Genomic DNA, 22870 nt, shown 5'->3' on the forward strand with positions numbered 1-22870 from the left:
CTGCAGGCTACCGTCACTGTTGTCATCCTCCTGTAGTATGTGGGGGATTTGCATTGGTAAAATACAACAGGTGAGAACTAAGCTGTCAATGTTAAAAACTGAGCCAGAAGGCTCTGTTACGAAAGCTGCTGGAAAGGAAAAGGTGTACGGAGGAGGGCAGACCTGCCCTGCACTCACTGGTAAAACTGCCAGGAATCGTTCGAGGTCCAGCTCTGCAAGAATTTCCCCACCAGACACACAGTCTACCCCCAGCAAGCACTATCACGCACTCCACAGCCAACTCATAAAAATAATTTAAACTTTTAAGAAAATCTCTGTTTTATTGTGTAATGTAGCATTGAAACATTTGACAAATCAATAACTGGGCTGTACAGGCTGCTGTTCTTCATTTCTTTGGGTTATAGAGCATCTTGTCAGTACATAAACAACAACCTTTTGCATTATAAATTCTTTCCGAGGCATGCTGGTACAACACAAATTTCTCTTATCAAATGCAGCTAAGTCTAACTTCCAAACATCATGCACAAGAAACTCATCTAGTGACAATGTAAACTCAGCAGAAGGGCAGGTCACAAGTCTTGCTTGCTCACGCTCTGCAGTGCTGCAGGTTTGTGTATGATATTTGGAATGTTCTGTGAGTGTGAGTAATACCAGTTAAAAGGAGAGGAGGAAAATGGGAAGAAAAAAAACCCAAACCAAAACAAAACAAAACCAAAACAAACAAACAAACAAAAAAAAAAACCACAGGAAAGAAAAAGAAAAGAAAAAAAAAAAAAAAAAAGAAAAAAAAAAAGCCCGGGTGCCTCGGGATGGGCAGCTCAGCCGAAGTTGTGCAGTGCTAGCCTGAACATGTCATTGGTGCAAACCCAGGCATCATTGATGTTCTTTAATAGAAATATCTGGTGGAATCCCATGATAGGATCTTCATCAGCCTGTAGAAAAAGAGAAGGGGGGAAAAGGTTCAGAACACTCATTTTTTGAGAAACTTATTCCAAAACTCATGATGAGACAACTTCGAGCTAACCTTAACAGTGACATTACATGCTGTAAGATGTGTAGTACTTCAGGAGACACCAACACCACCACAGGCTCTATTCTGAGGGGCTTTGCAGACAAACACCCAGAGACACAGAAATCCTGCAATGGCATCTGAAGTTGGGGGTTTGTGGAAGGCTTGCTGACATGTCACTCACCACACTGATGGAATGTGCCTGACTCCGTGCTGAATCACAAATCCCTTACACAGGAATCAAGCTTAGGAGAAAGTGGTTCAAGTTTTAGCTTCTGAACTTTGGGTTGATGGCAGAATGGAGTTTCTGCAGCGGTTGGTATCAACGTTGCCTGGAGGATCCAGGTGATCTGGGCTTTGAAAGCGCTGCCAGAGCAGGTGCAGCTGGCCAGAAACACAGCACTCCCCACTTCCACTGTCCAGCAGTGGCTGGAAGGGAGCAGAGCATTCACTGGAGCTGTGACAATGTGTTCTAAGCACAGGGAAGGCTGCAGCAGTGCCTCCAGTCCTGCCTCTGACAATATGTCTGGGTATTTACAATATTAGTACGAAAGTAGAAAACAGTATTAGAGGGAGACTAGTACTCCCACCTCATGTTTATTTACCCATCTTCTCAGAGATACCGTGCAGGAATTAAATCCTCAAAATAACATAAATGATTCCCAAATCAATCAGCTGGAAATCACACAACAGGATTTAATCAGAACAGCTCACAGGACCAACTACAAAACAATCTTCTGATGGTGGCTGTAGTGTATTCAGTTCAGCGTTTTTGGAGGATTTAAAGCTTTATTTTTTCAATACATGACTATTCAGCTTCAGAAAAAGGGGAAATTTATAGAAAAGAACCTTCAAAAGCAGCAGCCAGAGCAGCTCATGAAAGACGCTGTCAAAGCACTGAATGTTCATTGGCAATGCTCTGCTGCTGCTCACCGAGAACAAGTGAAGTCTGAAGAGCAAAGCAGACAAACAAAAAAGAAACTTTACTTTAAAAAAGTAATATTCATGGACTGTGAAACAAGTCAGGTTTGAGGACCAACTTGCAAAGGACATCAGTTGAATCACAGAATAGCAAGTCTGCCAGAACACTGGTGGCATCAGGTGCATGGAAAGGAAGCATTCAGATTCAAAAACCACTGCAAGGATTTCACAGTAAAAACTGCCTAGGAAGTTAAGTGGTGTACATGAAGTGCAGTTTCAGTAAATGTATGCTAATTCACAGAAGTAAACCAAACTGGACCCTAGACTGGCCCCTCACTAAAGCGATACTGAAATAATGATAGATATTTATTTATTTATTGAACCAGCTGAAAGCTCTAAAGCTATCAAGACAAGCACAGGATTAGCAGTTGTTAATGGAAGAACAAAGAACCAAAACCCACAAGTAAGCAAATGCATAAATAGGTAAAGAACACCCACATATCAAATCCTGCATGCATTTCTTCTAAGTTAAAAAAATAAAATGCTACAATAAGCTCATAAAAGGACAAGAAAAATTATCCAGCTACAGGACAGTTTCCTACTGAAGAAACTAAATTGAGTACAACTCTTCAGCTTGCAAAAACTTAATGACAATAGGGAGAACAGGCAAGACAAATTACTATAAAACCATGAAGAACAAAGTGAATGAGGAAACTACTACAGCCAGAAATTAAGAAGGCAACAAGTAAGGCCAGGAATACGAGCAAGTCAGTGTTCAATACATGACTGAATGAGAGAAGAATCCTCTAAGCAAGACAAGTGCCAGCAGTGACTGTCCAGCAGACAAGCAGGGCAGCTTGTCCCTCAATACACACCTGCTCTGCACGAGGCAGAGGCTCCCTAGGAACGAGCCCAGTGTGAACACAAGCAATTCTGCTGCATTAGCCCAGCTGTCCATTTCCTGCATTAGCACATATGACAGCAGTCGTGGCAATTATTTCAATGGAAGTATTATCCCTACTACACATGCCTGGAAGAGAGGCTCACATATCTGTGCTGTAGAGGTGGCCTGTGCACTGAAGCCTGTTGGTTTGTGCCTTTTCCAGCTTCTCCCAGGTATCCAATGTAACCCATCCCAGGAGAGACTCACCACAGCTTGGGAGTCGGCAGGTTCTCAACTCTCAGCTGCCCTCCTTGTTGCAGATCACTGAGGTATCTACTACAAGCTGCATAAGTACTTTTCACACCAAATTTGAGCTTGTCATTACTGACATGAGTATGCTTTAAAATACACCCCTGGAAAAAAACCATACCATCGCCAGACAAGCTTTAGTGCAGGTCTCCTTGATTTCTGATAAGCCTAGGTAGGCCCTGATAAGAGCACTGCAGCTCTTGATTTGGCTTAAGGAAAATTTCCTCCTTTCTTCAGAAATTCAGGGCTGGACACATGAAGAAAGACTAAAAGGGAATTCTCCCCAAAACACTAGGTGTGGTACAGACAGCAAATTCCCACAATGAAGTCATACATCATTATTTTCTTTATTCCTTTCATGTTATCCCTTCAAAGCATAGAGGAGCAGTGCGCTTTAAAAATGAGGAAAATCCTAGACTATATTCAAGGTGAAGTATATCTTTTATAGTCCATTTCAAATTTTTGACTATGTAATATTAGCACATAGCAAAGGCTCACAGTTCAGTGACTCAAGATGCCCCAGAAAACACAGACTAATCCTATCCTACTTTAGTTTAGATCTTCATCACAGCTCAGCTAACACCACTGAAACTCTCTATCCTTACTTTTCACACCAAATTCAGGCATGTCCAACTCAGGATTTGCATTCCTGATAGGAAGCCAGGCTTGAAACACAAGGAGCTTTAGTCTTCCTAGAAAACTTTCCTTTGTGCTGTTCAAATTCTTCCACAACATCACTGAATTAAAACGAAAATCAAAGAAGTCCCAGAATCAGACTGCAAGAATCCTTTGATTTCCAAGCCAGCCTTTTGCTCAGCAGGAGCATAGACTACAGCAGCTCTGCATCACAGAACCACAGAACAGGCTGGGTTGGCCCACAGATGGAAAAGGTCCACAGAAGGGACCTTTAGAGATCTAATCAAATCATCCTGTCCTGGGCAGGGAGATCTTACACTGCATCAGCCACAGCTTTGTCTAGCAGAGTCTTCAAATTCTCACAGAACAGATGTTTCACAAGGTGTCCAGGCACCACCTCCCAGGGTTTCAGTCTTCCCATGAAAATCTTCCTTTGTGTCCCATCTGTACCTTCCAAGTTATGGTTTCTAACCCCTATCCCGTGTTACACTGTCTGGCACCACTGAGAAGAATTTGCTTCCAGGTTGTTTGAAGTACTCAATTACTTTTCACTGACATTTCAAGCAGATTGCCCTTAGCCACCTCCTCTCCCAGTTCCACAAGCTCTTCATCACCCACAATCTTGGCAGCTTTTTGACCTTTCAGTTTTTCTACATCCTTTCTGACCTGGAGGTTCAAAAGGAAGTCCTCAGCTCACAGAGCAGTGAGTCATGTCAGAGTTTGAGACACAACACTGCTTTGCATTTCAGGTTTAGCTACACAACCTTCCTCTTCTTGCCTGGTCAGGCTTCTTCACCAGCACCCGCAGCAATTATTGATTCAACTGCAGGGTTGCAACAACCCTTACCTCAAAGGAAAGGCTAATTACTTGAGACTGCAGGTTCTTTCAGATGTTAAGCCTTATTTAACAGGCTTTAAACAGTGCTTTGAGTGTTCAGCATGCATTACAAAAATATCCAGTGATTTTAATTGCAAATTTCCTTTTCCTTTTTAGAGTAGGAAACACCGCATAACAATTAGTTATTCACAATAAATTCTGCATCGATCACTTCAAAAATCACACTCTGGGGAGAGCCACAGATGTGCCACATGGCTCTGAGAACACACAAGCCACAGCCATGCGTCTCAGCCGAGCTCAAGGGACAGAAGGGCGAGAAGAGAGCATTCCTTACTCAACCAGGACAGCGAGGACTGGAAGACAGGTAAGGCAGAGGGTTAAACGTTGTGGAGGGCTAGCCTGAAGACTTCGTTGGTGCACACCCAGGCACCTTGTAAATTTTTCAACAAAAAGGTTTGGTGGAAGCCTAGAACTTGGTCATCATCTGCCTGAGCATGACAGGAAAAATATGTTACTAGGTGAAGCACACTGAAGATACTGGGTGACATTCTGGATGAACATTGGCAAAGCAGGGGCACACCAAAATGAATACACTCCAAAAGGCTTAAACTGATGCTTACTCTTCCTAGCTGAAGCAAGCAAGCAGCACTCAGACAATGAACAGCAATAAAAACCAATAGGATTAAAATAAATGGAGATATATTTATTATACCTCCACAAAAGGACAACCCCACCCAAACATTAATACCTATCAGCATCCATTAAAGAGGAACTTTGAAAGCAATTACTGCGCTGCTTTAGCCATTGAGTTAGATCTCTGCTGGTAACATTCACCTACATAAGATGCTCTGTTACTCTGCAGCAACATGTCAAATAAGTTGTTGTGCCCAGGCCGCTCAGTGCAGGTGATTATTCTGCTGCAAAAGGTGGAGGTTTTTTTGGGTTTGTCTTGTTGTTTTTCTTTTTTAAATTTATTTATAGTTCATACTGGTATATTAGCATGTTACTGGTGGTCTTGGAAATGCCCTTCCTTGTGCAAAATTCTCTTACAGTTCTCCTTGAGAGCAACATATGCAGGCTGAGCAACCACACCACTAAAAGGCAGCTTTAAATAACAGCGAGTATGCAGCTCCACGTTTGCCTGTTACAGTGTTCCCTGCTCAACTAGCTACATGTGAGCCCCTTATTAAAATGCACCACCTGCACCCAGTTGTTCTCAGTTACTGTATTGTACACAGAGCAGCACTGAGATGCAGTAAAATAGCTGTCAACATGTGAACTGGCATGAGAAAAAAGCATTCACTACATTTGACAGCCAGGCTCATTCATGCCACAGACTGTTCCTGATATCTCATTTGTCCACCTCTATAAATATCACACAGGGCAGAAGCATGAAGTTAAAAGTTTTAAGTTGACTTTGACCTTCTGGACACTTGTTCTGAGAGAAGCAGTGTTCCCAGTGATTAAGATGTGATTTTTAAAGCTGAGGCTTGAGACACATAAATGTGAAGAGTGGAAAAACATTTCCTCACCTATTAAATTTCACAAGCAAGTTGGATTTGATCATGATAGTAGGCATACTCTAACCCAGTATGTTCTCTCCAAATATCTGGATGCTCTAACACATGATCCCCAGATTATACTGAGTAATTTCAGCAAGACATTAAAAAAAATACATCAGAAAATACTACTCTAAGTCATGGTATTTATGGAAAGCTCCCAGACTGCATTTACAATCCCTCCATAATAATGGATTATGATTTGAGAAAACCCAATAGCTTTACAGAACCTTTTAGAACTTGGTATCTTGCTACAGGATCCAATACAATCACTGTTGCAAGCTGTGATAATTATGTAATAACCTTTAAAACATGACTGTGTAAAACTAGGTGCGGATGTGACTGGCCCAAGACATTGAGTCAAAAGGTCTTGATCACATCACAGAATTTTGTGCACACCCAAGAGCAAGGCTGAGGAGACCAGCACATCTGTCCTGTGCTTTCCATGGTCAAGCGTGGCTGCTTTTCCATGGAGTGTGTGCAGGTGGGACTGAGCAACAAAAAAGCTGGAATCCAACTTGCAGCTAGGAAGCAGGAGCAACTTTAATGAGAGCCAAAGCTGTCTGTGTTAGGTTTAGCAGTGAATGCATTACACTGGGCACTGCTCTTCTCAGCAGCCCAGCCCAAAACAGAGAACAGCTTAGCAAGCAGATTCAAACATTCAATCCTGTCTGCTTAGTAAACAGTACAGTGTCAGTGGAAGCTTGAATGCTTTGATACTAGAGGTGCCATCGAGTTAGCAGGAAAAGGAAATCTAAACAGCTATTTTAAAACAAACTGGGTGCAGGTAACTCTAAAGACTGGATGGCATCAGAGGCCTGACTTCACATCATGGCTGGACCAAATGAACTTTGATAACTTTAAATACTGCTACGTAATTACGTATTTTGTAAACTAATACCACCCACTGTGAGCAAGTTCTGCCTGCAGCTGACTTTACATACAGCGTATTTTTTGCAAATTCCAGGACAATATCCTTCATTCATAAGCAGCTTCATTAATTTACAAGTATGTGGCCCTGGTATATTGGGTAAGTTTACACAGTTCAGTAGTATCACTCACACAGCAATACGGTCATACTAAGCCTGAAAAATAATCTGATTCTTCACAAGGAGCAGCTGTTTCAACAATAAGTGTTTGATCTCAGAGGCAACATTCCCACTGTTGAATCAGTTTTGATTACAGAGGTACTGGGCTGTACTAACACCAGGATTGTATTCTTGTGTCCTGCGACAGTAAAGAAAAAGTATGGACTCACTGAAGGGTGGTCAGTTAACAAAATCAAGTCTGCTAAACCAGAGCTCAATGCAACCATTACACCAAGGAGGATGTTAAACTAGATGTGCTTAAATTGTCCAAGAACACTGTGACAATGCTTTTAAATGCAACAGAAGACACCAAAACCTTACTGCATGAGGTTAAGGGAAATACTGATGCCTCTAAAACCCACATGATATTTGTCAGCACCGTAAAATCCACAATAATTTTCTTGGCAGGACATGACTGTCAAATTACAGGTGGTTTACCTAGAACTAGGTATCTGAAGGAAGAATCATTTCTTGACAGTCTTGAACAGCAGAGGAACAATATTCCAATGCAAGCTTACTCCTGTTCCTTCCCCACCCACACAAGCATTTAAATGTATTCAGAAATTTAGAATGATTCAGAAATTTCAAATAATTTAGAATCCTGCAAAAACCTGAGACATAAGCACTCATTAACCTGTAATGGAAAGAGTTTACCTTAAGCTGTCCCACTACCATACTGAGTATACAGCTATCAGGTGTAGGTTGGTGGTCTTGTGCTGTGATGCTGTGTTGTATTTTTTGGAAAGGGAGGCTCTGCAATGAAAAGAAATAAAAATAAGGAAATGCACAGTAATTGGATTATTTAACTTACAAAACAAAGATTGAGAAAATCCAACATTATATGAAGTGTTAGACTATTGTGGCAGTACTGCACAGAGGACTGTTGCAAATGAGGGCACTACTCACGTGGGGCAAATTTTAACAGGTTTGTCACCGTACCCAGTAAATGGTACCTTTTCCTACATTAATTGCACTGCCTGAAGGGCTTCAGATCATCTGTAAGCTCAAAGTTCTTATGATGAAGGAACAAACCTCTGCTCTGAACTGTGTTAAAAGATTTTATCATCCAATACTTGAGGTTTACCAGACAATGTCAAATTTGCTTCTTTGTTAAAGTGGCTATGAATGGAAAGGAAAAGTGGATGAAATCTTCAAGACTTGAAATCCACATATCCACCCTTTTTAATTCCCTTGACACTCAGGTAGCCAGCGGAAGTACGTTTGCAAGGAACATACCTGGAGAAACACCAGGCACTGGAGAGTAATTCCTGTCTTTCAACTTAAACCACATGCACATTCCAACATGGACAATGTCAAGCAGTGAACACAAAACATGTGGGAGATCTCAGAGTCCTGTCACACAAATGCAATTCTGGGACTGTTCTCCCAAAAGCTACATTACTGCTAGGTGCTTTAGTGGCAGCTCAGCATGGATGGAGCTCTGGGTGAGCATGTGGCACGACAATTGCAGTCCAGGAACTGCACAGGATGGCAGCACGTGGACATTCAAACCTCAGGTGACACTTGGATGCCTTTGCTGCGTTTCCCTGATTTGGAAACAGGTTGAAAGAGATCCAAATGCAGACATCAACACATGCTGCATTTCCCTCTAGTGGAAGGAGCCTAAAAGACTTCCTGGAAGGCCTAGGTAGAGACACAAGTCCTGCCGTAATGGATATGAAGTATAGTCTTGGCTTTACAAGCCTAAGGCTCTAGGAAGAATTCCAGGAAACTAAATCCTTGGATAACAGAGAACACAGAAACTGTGGAAGGATCAGGACCTGAGGAAGCAAATGAAGTGTAGGGAGCAGCCCTCTAATTAGAGGGACATTATTCAAGAACAGTCTTTAATAAAGCCTGTGGTGTTTCCTCTTGGCTGGGAGTACAGTCCCAACCAATTTGGAAGTGCAAAGTGATCCGACTGCTTCGTAGTATGGAATAGACATTTAGTAACAACACAAATCCAGTGCCTTCTTTTCTGAATGACCAGCAGACTGTTTTCCAGGGTGACCATCCTGAACTTGAATGTGCAAAATGCCCACACAGCCTGCACAAGCATAGACTGAGAGTTCCTTTGACAAAAGCGTATTCCAAAGCCTAGTCCCACCTCAGCACAAGAGCTTCTTGTTAAACAAGCCCTGCAAAAAGATTCTCTTGGAAAGGCAGAGGGATGAAGGGGAATTAATGCAATTGTGTCCAGGGAGGAAGGAAAGGCTTTGGAACCAAGAGCTCTGCAAAACGGTGACAAGGAACCAAAGACAAGGCTGGGTAAGACAGTGGCTGTTTCAAGTACCCGATTCCACAGGACTAGAGGAAATGGCCTCAAGCTGCATCAGAAGAGGTTCAGGTTGGACATCAAGAAGAATTTCTTGACTGAAAAGGTTAAGCATTGGAATGGCCTGCCCAGGGAAGCAGTGGAGTCAGCATCCCTGGAAGTGTCCAAGAAACAACTGGACGTGGCACTTAGTGCTAAGGTTTAGTTAACAAGGTGGTGTTCAGTCAAAGGTTGGATTCATCTTGGACATCTTTTCCAACCTTAAAGATTCTGTGATTGTCCTCTTCAGAGGAAAGGACCCCACATAGCTGGCCACCCTACTGAGCTACTCATGTGATGTACTGGGAGAAATTCCACTGGAAAGAGTAGGAGTGTAAGTGACAGGAAAGATCACTGATTTTTAGGATAAGGCAGAGGCTACCTCAAAAGGATACCTGCTTATAGACATCTGTACTGGAGCAAAGGATTTTGTGGTATGAAAAGTACAATAAAAGTGTCTAAAAAGCATGGAGCCACACAACAAACAAGGCTTTTACCATCCTCTCACGTTAGAAATTGAGTGTTTTTTCACTATGAAAGCTATGCAATCTCCTTGAAGTCAGGTAAGAGAAATTAGGGAAGAATAAAGTTGAGCAGCATAAACTCACTGCTGGCAGCAAGAAATACCTGTCTCAGCTTCCTCCTTGGTCCAGTATGTTCACAGAACTACGTAATTACTATCTCAAATGCTCAATGTAAATCAGGCTGCCCCTAATTAGCACAGGCACTCTATGTGAAACAAGTCCAGCACCAATTAGGACAGAAGGAACAAGTGTCAACTCCCATGCTGTAACAAGGTGCCAGGCCTGCAGAGCAATGCCCATGCAACCTTGCCCTACTATATTAGCAGACTGAAAAGGTGCCATGCCATTGCTGTCACACAGCAAAGAATTTGATCTAAAAGAAACTGCCACCTCTTTGTGCTTACATCAGTTCACCAGCCAGGCACTGAAGGACAAGACCGCAAAAGCATGGAAGAATTTCAGTATCAAACTTTCAGGGATGTGCTGAACTGACTAAGCAGCTCCAGCAGCAGAGTAGGTGAGCACATGAAGCTGACACAGCAAAGGGAGCCCAGGCAGCTCAGTGCTGACAGAGGAATGCTGAACGACATTAGAGTCACTGTAAGCTGATACAGCCCATAATAAGCCACAGCAGTGGAAGGGCACAGAGTAACTTCAGTGCATTTCCTCCTCACTTCAACCAGATGGACACAAGACAGAAAAAATTTCCCTAAAGCAGAGCAGTGTGTCTTCACTCACCAATTATGACTGCAGCAGACACATAAATCCAGGAAGTCCACCTTGCATCAGAGATAGGGAAGGTAAAGATGAGCTGTGTCACAGTGGGAAAGGGGCTGGATCTGCACTGGGCTGAATCCAAGGCAGCAATCAGACACTGTGGCCAAGCAAATGCTTGGCTGGTTGGGTATCTAAGTGGCTGCAAGCCCAAAAGTCTAAAGAACACCGAGTGCACAAACAGGCAGTCCTGAAGCCTGGGTATCTCCTCACCTACAAGCAAGCAGCTGCTGCTGTTTCTGAGATGTGCAGCCTTTTCAAAGGCAACACAGGTACCTAGAGCACAGACCGGAGGACAAACCTTTACAGTCTTTACAGTTAAAGATGCCTTAGGCAAAAGAAGCAATTCCAAAACACAGGGGCAGTAGCTATGCAATAAGCCAAGTGTCAAGTTACAATTATTTTTCTTCTCAATGTGTAATAAAAATGTCTGAAATACCATACTCAGAGCAGACTGTCTAGTGACCTAAAAAGCATGTCCCCTGCATATCTTGCAAGAGAAACAAACTTTATGGTCTCCTGGCAGCTTGCAATACCCCCAGTTTTATAACAGAAGGATGGATTTACCTAATAAGATAAAAATTCTTTTAGTTTAACTAAATGAACATGGAATTCCAGTGTCCTCTCACTTGCTGAAGAAGAAACACATGTTTAAAAATCCTGAACCATACCTGCTCGTATCTGAACTGCTGACAAATCTGCACTGAGGATAAGTCAGCTTCTCCACTATAGAACTTATTTGCAGTGTACATATCAGAAAACAAGTTGTTCCTTGCTGTAATGTGTCTAGCCTTTATCACAGACAGATCCAAGTAACAGGTTTGCTATTGCTTCTTCCTTGGCATGCCTTAAAAGAGCAAAGGCACCTTTCACTCCTCTAGATCAGAGGCAGCTTATGCATTAGACCTTTTTAAAAAAATAAATCAGTAATGTCAAATACAATTGCAGTCACAAAATAACCTTGCAAACCATGGAGTCAATTAATATTCCACCATTAGAGCCATCAGTGGATAACCCACTACACAGCAGTAATTTATAACATTTCTTGAAGACCTAAGCTGGAAGCACAAGTTCAAGATTTTTTGAACCGCTTAAGTCTAACTCAAATTTTCAGAAGCAATTATCTTCTAGTCTTCGTAACTGTTTCCCAAAACATTCAGTAAGGATTACAGACTTACAGTGAGTTTTTCAACAATGGCTGCTTTGCCCTGGAACTGCTGTCCTTCCCACGTAAGGCATGATGCATCAATCTGGGGGAAAAAGAAAAATGTCATCAACTTAGGTAACCTTTAAGCAATCCTAAAAATAGACTTTGTTTATTTAGCATAAATCCTCAGAATCCAGCTATTTGAAAACTACCTCAAAGGGACAAAGAAAGAAGCCAGCAAAATCAATTGAAGAAGTTTGGAACAATCAACTAAAAATCAAGTAAACTACATTTCATTATCTTAAGTCTACCAGCAACAAGATTTCCTGCCTTTGGATAAAAGTCAGCTTTCAGAAGAAAATCTAAGGGATAAAAAGAAAATAAAAATTCTATGGACACAAAGTCAAGCATGTGGAAAGAGAAAAATACATGAGGAAAACTGACAACATGGGTTACATGGTAGTACTCCAACTCACCTAACTCAAGCAATTCAAAAGTGACTGGTTAGATCCCTACCTGGAACAGGTGACAGAAGTCTTAATTGACTTGGATTACACCACTAAAGAGAAACTGAATCCTGTGATGGAAGTAATGATACAGGGATACAAACCAAATCTAAGAGCTCCCTGCTGCATTCCTGCATGCTATAAAATTTGTTTGCTCCCCCAGGGTCTCTGAGGGGAAAAAACTCATCATTAAAAGCCCATTTCCACAGGATCTCCCCAAATTTAGACAAATTGTGACCCCGGTGCATTTCAGCCACACAAAACAGGGTGGTCCCATTCTGCACAGTTCAGGAACTCCACAAAACAACACAAAACAGTGACCTGCATAACAGATCTCCCAATTACATGTACACAGGACTCTTCATTGAATAATGGAAGGCACAAAGACCCTAAGGGTAAAAAAAAAAAAAAAAGCCAGGAGCTCACCGTGTGGAAGGCCCTATCTCCAGGAATTTAAGTTAGTTTGTACTTACCACCATTTTGAGGACTGAATGTGTTTGGTAATAAAATACAAACTACTAAGAGTGCCCATATTTAGAGCTGTGGTTAGAACACAAACTGCTTGGTTTTCTTCCTCTCTAGGCTCTGTACACAGTTTCTTGGGCAAAGTAAACCAACAATCTGGCAGGTAGCGAGTACACAACAATCCCAAGTGCAAACGGTATCAATGCTGCTGGATACTGCTGAGGTATAAGAAGGGGTGTCAGAGGGTGTTGAACCCCTTTAACCCTCAAGAGCTTGCTGAAACTTCACACAGCTCATCCAGTGGACAAAAAACCAGCCAGAAAAACAGGATATGCCGCCAGAAGACTTGTCAGCCTTGAACATCTTTGCTGCAACTTCTCAGTCACCCAGCAGCATTCCTCACCATCAGCAATCAACTCCACACACAGAGCACTTTGCAAGCTCTGGAGGAATCTTCCCCCAAAACTAAAAGCTGATGTTCCTTGGGTTTGTTAGTTACAGTTTTTAATTTTGATAATCAAGTCTACCTCACCCCAAATAAGAAGCAAGAATAAAAACCTAATGTTTGAGGAAATTTAAACTAAATTTACATTAACATGTTATTCTACATGTTTAAACTGAATTTAAAACTGCAAATCTATTTTAATGTTCAGAGGATTAATATAGCATAAGGTCCAAGAAATACCTGCAAGAACTGCTAAACACAAGGTAGGACTTAAATTATATCCCACTTCAAGAAGGATCCAAGTAAATCCATGCCTGTAAATAAACGGCAAACTAAGACTGGAATGTTTGCTTTTACAGAGCACTTCATCACACAATTTTCATCAAACCCCTCCAAAACAAATCACTGCCTACAGCTAAACAGGGCTTTTGTGAGTCTGACTGCCTATAATGCAAACAAAGCTCAAAACAGAAGTGAAACATAAAAGAGAAGCCAAAAAATAAAAGTGAGTGTGATTGCACTGACTGGCACTCTGGAGTCAGGATAAAGCCCACTATCTCACCCTGTGTATTCTCACACATCAGAACAGGGGATCCCAGACAGATAACGGGACAGAGCCCCAGTTCCCTTTCTGTGCATACTTACGTATATTGCTCCTAATTGAGTCCTGTCTGCATCAAAAAGCTGGTAGTAATGTTGTACAAAGCTGGATCCAATCTGCTCCCAGATAGGCTTGTCTCCCATTCTGAATCCTCAACCAGAGCCAGTGACTATAACACAAACGAACAAAATCATCAGAAAGACCACAGGAATAAGTGAAACACTTGGCTTGAGTATTAGCATCGAGAAACACAGATCCTCTCAACTGGCCTGAACTTTTCTTTGGGATAAGTAGGACAAACTCGCCTCTGTATCCTAGAATTGTAAATAAAAGTCTTGGATACTGAATGGTTTAATTTCTAATTATAGATTCAGTTTGTAGTGCTATTTCAGTGTGAGGTCACATCTCATGTATAAAAGTGAAGAATGAGAACAAAACCGAGTGTTACCACCCTGTCTTCACATATTTTTGAAGTCACACCATCTGAACAAGCTGGCAAGTGCTCACTGTTTCAGCTTGATCTCATTTACTGTAAACAACTGACCTGTTAACATGGATTGTCTGCAAGTGGCTTGCACCAACTGATTCATGTATTTAGCTCCCCAGGTATTTCACCATCCACAGACCATTCTAAGAGTGTCCTGTCAATGGCACATAACAGGAATTAATTCACTAGCTAGTTGTTTAACACAAGCTTACTGCCCATCCTCTTCTATCCTGTCAATGAGGCTGAAGTAGACTCGATGTTTATCTTTGAACCAGTAATAACTTCAAGATACAAATCATGATTCTTCATAGTGGTGAGAATCTGCAGTTCCTAGTGAAGGTGCTGAAGGCATCCCACACTTCTGAACACAAGTACCTCTGTTCCAAAGGGATTAAGCATAAAGCATGCACAGCAGTACAGACAGGCCCAAGCTGACGGCTTTATCATGACATTACATTTTTCAAGAAAGTAAATTCATTTTTATTTATGCTGATCTCTCTCTGAGAGTCAGAAGAATTGTGCTAAAATTCAAAACACAAAAATGCTGCACTCAAACCCCACTACGTTACATTTTAAGACCCGAGTTCACGTCAAGCAAACTATACATTCTCAAGAGCTCCACAGAGCGTACTCCCAGGCCCAGCTTTCTGTGCACAGCTGGACAAGAAAGCTCCTTTCATATTTTAGGCCTTTTGCTGTCTGAGTTTTACTCATACAAATGGGAACTGAAATGGGTTCAGACTCTGGGTTGGAAGTTTTAAGGTCATACAAATTTGGCCAGACTCACAGAAGAGCAAATCTCTTTTATCAGATCAATAGCCTAACAGCAGGTAGCATGTGTGTTTTCAGGATGGTAAATTCGACTACCAAGAACAACTGCTGGCACAGCTTTAAACATCCTTATTTCACAATCAGACACCTAGGCAGTATAGTCAATGTCAAACTTACCAAGCCTGCACATTAACATATAAACGTAAAAATGCAAAGTCTTGTTGCCACACCACTATTGTTTCAACTGCTCCAAAGGGATCTACAATCTGGTGTTAGTCACCATCATGAGCGCTCCACCAATACTTGCATTCCATACCTCAGTCTGGAGGAGTTTACCCAGTGTGGTCACTCCTCTGGGAAAACACATTACACATTAAAAAAACACCCAAGTACGACAGATTTAAAAAAAAAAACAAAACCAACCCCGCACTCACCTCCCAAACAACTTAAACCTAGTCTCTTATAAGTGAAAAGGTTGTATTGATTGCACATCCATAATTGCTGCATACCAGCCTAACCTGGAGTTGATCCAGAAATCAAATAACTTCAGCCTGTTTATCTTGAAGAAAAACTAATTACCTTAAAACCACGACACCAACTCCCTGGAAACTCTACTGAGTGATGCCCACCCTGCTGACAGGTAGGACTCATGTCATATGTCAAAACTAGAAGTAGTAGGATTGAAGTTTGATGCCTGCAGTTTCCATTCCAGACCTGTGGGTACCTAGAATTGTGTAGTTTGGAATGGCTGCAGTGGAGCCAACAATCAGCACAGGTGAAAATCCCATTGATTTACTTCTTATGGATCATCACAGCTTCAACTTCCAACACATGAAGTTACATCACTATCAGATATTCCTAAACATTTAAGGGCAAATCTAGTTGGCAGTATTGATGCTCAGCAGTCACACATCTAACACTGAACTGAAGTCAAGGACAACAAAATAACCAGCAGCTTATTCTCCTGAAGCTAAAGCAAGTTAGCTGTTGCCATATTAAACTTCCCCACACACAAGATGTGCATTCACCCTTAACAGCTCCCTGTACCATCATAAAAACCCAAGATCAAGCTGTACGCCAGCACTGCACCTCATTTAGTCCCTCAAGGCACAACAGCCTCACCCAAGCACCAGATGCCTTCTGTTCAATCCTGAAACTGTGAGAAAGCCATAGAGACTGCAGGGAATGAAGAAATTCTTATTTTAAATATGGAAAGTAGAATTGCAGTTTCTAGATTTAAAAATTAGTACGTTAGCTTGCTATCTCCTCCTAAAAAAAGGATTTGTATTTTGATCAGTAAAATACTATTAAATACATAAAATAAAAACCAGCATAAATTTTACCAGTTATAATGTTGAGAACAAGCTAAAAAAAAACCAACAAAACAAGTGGTTGAAATTAATGATACTTGACTAATTTTTTTTGTTTGCTACAACCTTACTTTCTTTCCTGTGCATTCATATATGGTTTTGCTGAACACTCATTCTTCCTGGAAAGGTTAATTTTCCTTTTCTGATTTGTCACCTTTTCCTCCATGCTGTCTTGTGTTTTCTGCCTGTCATTACAGATGTAAGAAGCTTAGAGATGTACCTAAAGAAAGAACAAGATGGGAATGATCTGTGTCATCAAGCCCAGTCCTTTTCAGTGAGACACAACTCATGTAAGACTGTATTGACACACTTATCAGTACAGTATTTTAATGAGATAAATATAAAAGGCTTTAACATAAAGGCTTTCCTATGAGGAAAGCATAGGTTCTGATGTTGTCAAACACTAGGCCATCACAGAGGTGCTTCAAATCTGTCCATGGTTACAGAAACAAGAATATTCACTTAATATAATGTCAGATAAAAGTTTCAATAAACTAGAAAGCTCCCAAGATGTGGCACACCTGTCCTTTTAATGGCACTTGCTGCAAGTTACTATTGTGTAAGTGCATTACTGGATATTCCACCTTAATTCCCCATGGAAAAAGAGATAATTTCCTTAAACTAATTAATTTCCTTGCCTTTGTCACTTCAAACCAAACCTACCTCCTCATATCCACTTAAGAACATCATAGTCCGTTTGATTAACAGGTTCTTCACAAAAGCACAGTGGTAAAGCTGAGCTACCAGCACATAGTGTAACACGTAATTCACATTATTCACTCTATTTCTTGGAATGTGCTCATACTAGAGAATTTAACCCCACCCCAAATACCACCCAGCACTCAGTGCTGAAGCAGAAACCCAATACAGAGCACAGGAGCTGCAGCTCCCAGCAACTCTGTCTCCAACAAGTGTCTGCTGACACTGCTGAACTGAAGCGCTTGTCTGCAGGGGCCTTTTGCAGTGACATCAAAACAAAATTCTCCAATACCTTTGCCAGGCTGCACACTGACATGTCAAGAGTAAATTCCAGCCCTCCACACATCTCTCACCACAATCCCTACACATGTCATCCAACAAGGTACCAGGGCATCCCCAGTGATTGCTTTGCATCCACCTGCTTTGGCACGTGGCAGACTGCACCAAGAGCAGGACAAGCTGCAAGACCCAGCGAGCAGCAGCACCAAAGAGAAAGCTGCACCCAAAAGACAGAGTAGACCTAGAAGAGAACAGAGCCTCCACATGGGCCATGAGGGACCTTGAGTAAAACTAGGGTTACACAGCCTCAGGACGACTTTTTTATCCACAAAATCCAGAAGTACAGAATCTTTTCCACTGCTTGTCCCAGCTTTGGTGTCTCTACCTACACTCACCCCTCTTCCACCCCTCCTGCCTTAGCTCTGGGTGTGAGATCAGCACGAGCACACCAACACTGCCCATAACTCCAAAGGGGAACTCATACCTTAAGAGACTCATTTCTGCCACCAGTCTCGATGAAACCTCCTCCTACTGCTTCCTTCACAAGCTACAAAACACATGATTCTCTGTCAGTTTGCTGCAGCACAAAGTCCATCTTTCTGCTCATGTGGCACCACCAGAGCTACTCAGAGAGGTAGACTTGAGGAAGAGTCACTTTCTTACTTGGAAAAACAAGACTAATAAAGAGATTGCCTTCTCTGAAACACGTAAGTGCCAGTGACATTTGGAGCAGGTGAGCTACTGTCACAGCTCTGCAGTATGGAGAAAGAACAAAAAGTTACTTCAGCTAGCAGTTATGCTTTACCAAATTATCAGACTTGGGCACATGTAAGCTTGCTGCGATCAATTAAAAAAAATAAGTCATTTTGAATTGGAGCAAGGTCGGCCAGTGATTCTAAAAGAATACTACATTCTCTGAAGAAGTCAACAAAAACTAGCATGAAAAATAGTAATATATAAATTGCTAAAGAAAACCAGGCGGTCTGCCAGGGATTGCCACATTTAAAAAGGAAGCTGTATTCAAAGAATCAATGAACAACCATCACAGGCAAAGAAGGTCTGTAAAGTCTTTCTGGTCTGGAAAACACTAAGAAAAAACTCACTCAATTTAGAGGAAAAACCCCAAACCAATACATTCTATTGCTAGTGGAGAAAATTGCCTTCCATTATCCAGTTATGACTATATTTATTCCACAAGTAATCTCAGCATAAATAAACCACACTCCCAGAATAGTAAAGCCAGCCCAACACACCACCAAAGTTAAACTCTCTTGAGATTGAATTCAAGCTTGTTTTCTCAAGATTTGAGAATCAGTGCAACAGAGTATCACCAACACCACCCTTAAATCTGTGCTGCTGGTCCAGTGACATGTGTGAATCCACAGCAAACACGGTTGTGACCATCAGTTGCTGCACCCTTCACTACTGATTAACAAGAGAAAATAAGAACAATGAAAGTGCTCTCAGCTTTTTCAGTTCCTGATACTCTTGCAATTTCTACCATGCAGGTATTTTAGATCACTCAGATTAAAGAGTCAGCAGTCTTTAGACTGGTGAGTAAAGTAAAGCAGCAAACAGTTTTAGACTATTTTTCCTACAATTCCTTTTCTTTTGGCACTAAAACTTACAAAGACAGGAGTGTCTCCAGGGTGCTCTTTCTAGGAACACAATGAAACCAGCATCACAGGACCAGTTTGTCTTCTTTCAAACAGGTCATCTATTCAGCTCCACCAACAACCACCTGATAACAGATCATCCTCCTTTAGCAAAGGACACACTCCCAACAGAGAAACTATGCAAATTGTCACAGAATAATGCAGGTTTGCAAGGGGCCTCCTCCAGCTCAAAAGAGGACAGACACCTGTTCCACTGCCTGAGTGCCCTCATACAGAGGGCAGCTGTCCCGTGTCCCATCTGCTCCAGTCATGCCCCTTTGTGTCCTGCCTGCCATGAGGGACCCTGAGAACAGCCTGGCTCCATTCTCCTGATCATGGCCTGACACAGATTGGAGGCTGTGATTAAGCCCTGCTCAAGCCTCTTCTAGAGTGAACAAGCCCAGGCCAGGCAGAATGCACAGTAACACAGGGATGCAGAAATACTGGAACTTACTGAGGGGCATCATGCCTCACCAGCCATTTATCTTCAACACACTGCAACTCTATCTGGTACATGCCAATGCAGCGGGCAATCTTTCCCCATTTGAAAACCTATAAAATGTCCAGTTGAGGAACAAATTTATGCATTCAGAGACTGAAGGAAAGAAGTGTTTCTCTGATGTGTTTTCACAATTATCTCCACAGCAGTTGACTGATCCATAGAGGAGAACCCTCTGTGAACTACAGCTCCAGGCCAATCAGAAACTATTGACTTCAGAGACCTCCACCAAGTCACTGCCATGGACTGCTCTGTGCAAGAAATTACATTATTCAAAATATGCTTTTAGAGATAAAAATAATTAAGTCTAGATATGTGAACAGGAAAAGGATGGAAAGGGGGAAAGGGGAAGATGACAAGGTCCAGACTATTTTCTTCTGGGACATACATTTACTTTCCCCTTCTTCATCTTTTTATTCCTCTACTCCAACTTCATTAAAACATATTAATGAGGGAATTATGCCAACCTGAAGTACATCCTTTTTTTTTGTTAGAAATGTCAGCAAGTGTAAGGCTACCAGTGCGCAAAGCACCTGAGGAAGACTCTGGGAAAGCTTTCACTGTGCTTGCAGCTTGGTGCTCATTCCAGCTACAACCTGACAACCCAGGAGAGCCACACAGTCAGTCAGGATGATTTTCAAATATACAGACATATATTACACGTAACTGCAGAGGAGGACACAATGTTTTGTGGTTAAGCAAAAGCCACGATGCTAACACAACTGCCATTTTTTTCCCAGGGTATTCTTCATGCAAGCCAAAAACTGAATTCAAGTTTGCAAGGCTGAAGCCACATTTCCTTTCCCCAAACTGAATGCAGGACTGCTCAGTTTTAAAGAAGAGGGGAGGCACTGTGGAACTGGAGGGGAGAACTGCTACACCTTGTTCTTCTTTACCTTATAGAACAGTAACAAAACATTTAATGGCCAAACTTGCCACAATATCTATGAGTTTCAAAAGAAACTAGAAGAATTATACTTGCAGTGTTACCAGCTATCAGTCCTAAACTTACCATACTCTACACTTTCACTAACTAAAATGATCCTCTTATTAACAGGGACGAAAGAAATCCCAGCAGAGAGAACTGTGGAAAGTTGTTACCATTTGCATTTTTTCTAAATACCTGATCAAACACAGATGTTAAGCAAATATATTTCAAATCATCTAACAAATAACGTGCAACCTTTTAAACAAAGAATAATTAGGGGCCCAGTGGGAAAGTAATTAAATAGTCCAAAAGTGAGCCAAAATATCACCTCACTTTAAATGAGATCAGGCATTTACAGTACAAAGTAATTTTGCTACTTCTAGGTGAAGGTCTGTGAAATGCCTTTTTTTTTGTTGTTGTTGCTGCTAAAAGAAAACTTAAAATCACGACACACAAATACAGAAACCACTGCTTGAACACAACTTCTCAAGAAGGCAAAAGAATATTAACTTGAGTTGGCAGCTGATTAAGGAATCAGAATTCACTCTCAAGTAATGTTTCTGCAACCAATTCCTACTCAAGTATTTACCTGGGCGCTTTTTTTTTTTTTTTTTTTTTTTTTTTAGTTCAACTGCAATACAGTACATCCAGCTCTAAGATACATTTACACTGGAAATTATCGACTTCCTGTCTGAGGCAGGCTGAAATAATAATTCAGCTCATTTGAAGTTCAATCTGAATTGCAAGAACAGACTTTTGGGGATTTAATGTCTTCAGAAAGCTATCTCACATTAACTGAATGTAACACACACTCCTTGCTATTGCACACCTTCGCAGGTTCTGATTGTTTTCAAAGCTGAAAAGTGACAACAGCCAGAGAAGGGAAGAAAAAATTCTCTCTTGCAAATCATACTGGAAAATGCCAACTCAAAAAACTGCATGGCTGCAGCAGATCACTGAGCACATGCACTTGGCTAGTTTCACTCCAAGGAAGCATGAACCTTTCACGTTCAATGTGACAAAGTGATTCAACCATGTCAGGTAACTTCAGTCCTCTCACAACCTTCTGGCAAGACACAAAACAGCAAGAACATTAAAACCGGGTGCACCTTCTGCCCTGCACAAAGCATCTCCTTGCAGCCCCCGGCTCACCCTTTTTACTCTCCTCCCTGCCATACTGAACCGCGGCAAAGCACGACAGAAGCACCGACGGGCACCAGGCCGAGGAGAAGCCTCGGTGCCTCTGAGGGTCGCGGGGGCAGCGCCGGGGCCCGCCGGGGCGGCTGGCGGGGACAGCCCGCCCAGGGAGTGCCGGAGGCTGCCGGTGGGGCGAGGCACAGCCCGCACCTCCCCGTTATCCCCCGGCCCCGCCGGAGCGATCTGCCCCCCGAGCCTGCCCAGGCCCCTCGCTCTCCCCGGGGGAGCTGGGTCGTGGCCGCCCACCCCCCTCAGACCACCCATCCGCCCGCCCACACGCGGGGCCCGCCAGTCCCAGGCGCAGCCGGCGATGGCTCGGCTCCCGCCGCCGCCGCCCCTCCGGGACCGCGCTGCCGGCGCCTCAAAGACGGGGAAGGTCAGGGCGGCTCTGGTCGGCGGCTCCCGCCCAGCCTGGCCCGCGGCGGCCAGCAGCGCCCCGCGGCGGGGATGGGGCTGGGCCACGGGGCCGCGGGAGGCGAGCGCGGGGTGTGGCGGCACCGTGTGCCGGCCCGCGGGCGGTGCCGGTCCCAGTCCCGCTGCCACTCCCGGTCGCGCCCCCCGCACTCACCCGCGGCTCCCACTATGGCGGCGGCAGCGGCCCCGTGCGCGGCGCGAGCCCCCTCAGCCTCCCTCGCCCGCGCTCCTGCCCCGCCCCGCTCCGCCCGGCCCAGCGGCTTGCCGGGACAGCGAGTCACACCGGCCGCCGGACGCGCACTGGGAGGGGCGAGTAGAACTACAACTCCCGAGAAGCCGCGCGCCGCACCCCGCGGTGGCTCATTTGAATGAAGGAAGGGGCCCGCGCGCCGCTAGCCCCGCGGCGGCGCCCCGGAGCATTGTGGGATCGTGGGGGAGCGAAGCTGCGGGGGGCGGTGCGCCTGGGGAGTAACGGGGGCAGGGTTGTGCCCCTTTGCGATGGGGTTATCCCCCTCTGGGACAGGGTTGTCCCCCTTTGGGACCGGGTTGCAC

General features: G+C 43.2%; 1 protein-coding gene across 2 annotated transcripts; it reads right to left on the reverse strand.

Annotated features, from left to right (window-relative positions):
• Nucleotides 1-293: 293 nt before the first annotated feature.
• NUTF2 (nuclear transport factor 2) lies at nucleotides 294-22581 on the reverse strand. Of its 2 annotated transcripts, none has more exons than XM_066194561.1 (5): nucleotides 22473-22581; nucleotides 14064-14188; nucleotides 12034-12105; nucleotides 7898-7996; nucleotides 294-932 (listed from the first exon to the last, which is right to left on the reverse strand). In XM_066194561.1, the coding sequence occupies exons 2-5, from the start codon at nucleotides 14160-14162 to the stop codon at nucleotides 819-821; spliced, it is 384 nt and encodes a 127-aa protein (XP_066050658.1). In that variant the 5' UTR covers nucleotides 14163-14188; nucleotides 22473-22581; the 3' UTR covers nucleotides 294-818. The 2 variants fall into 2 exon arrangements, with proteins under 2 accessions (XP_066050658.1, XP_066050659.1); XM_066194562.1 differs by lacking the exon at nucleotides 22473-22581 and adding an exon at nucleotides 14564-14650.
• Between the last annotated feature and the right edge of the window lie 289 nt (nucleotides 22582-22870).

The sequence above is a fragment of the Chamaea fasciata genome, unplaced genomic scaffold, assembly GCF_029207755.1.
Source record: "Chamaea fasciata isolate MVZ Bird 193981 ecotype frontalis unplaced genomic scaffold, bChaFas1.0.hap1 SCAF_12, whole genome shotgun sequence".
NCBI classification, from domain to species: domain Eukaryota; kingdom Metazoa; phylum Chordata; class Aves; order Passeriformes; family Sylviidae; genus Chamaea; species Chamaea fasciata.

Coding starts and splice junctions, on each gene's coding strand:
- NUTF2 (XM_066194561.1), bottom strand. CDS start 14,162: ATGGGAGACAAGCCTATCTGGGAGCAGATTGGATCCAGCTTTGTACAA. Junction 12,106..14,063: donor CTCAATTAGGAGCAATATAC/GTAAGTATGCAC, acceptor TTTTTCCCCCAG/ATTGATGCATCATGCCTTAC. Junction 7,997..12,033: donor CCATTGTTGAAAAACTCACT/GTAAGTCTGTAA, acceptor TTTTCATTGCAG/AGCCTCCCTTTCCAAAAAAT.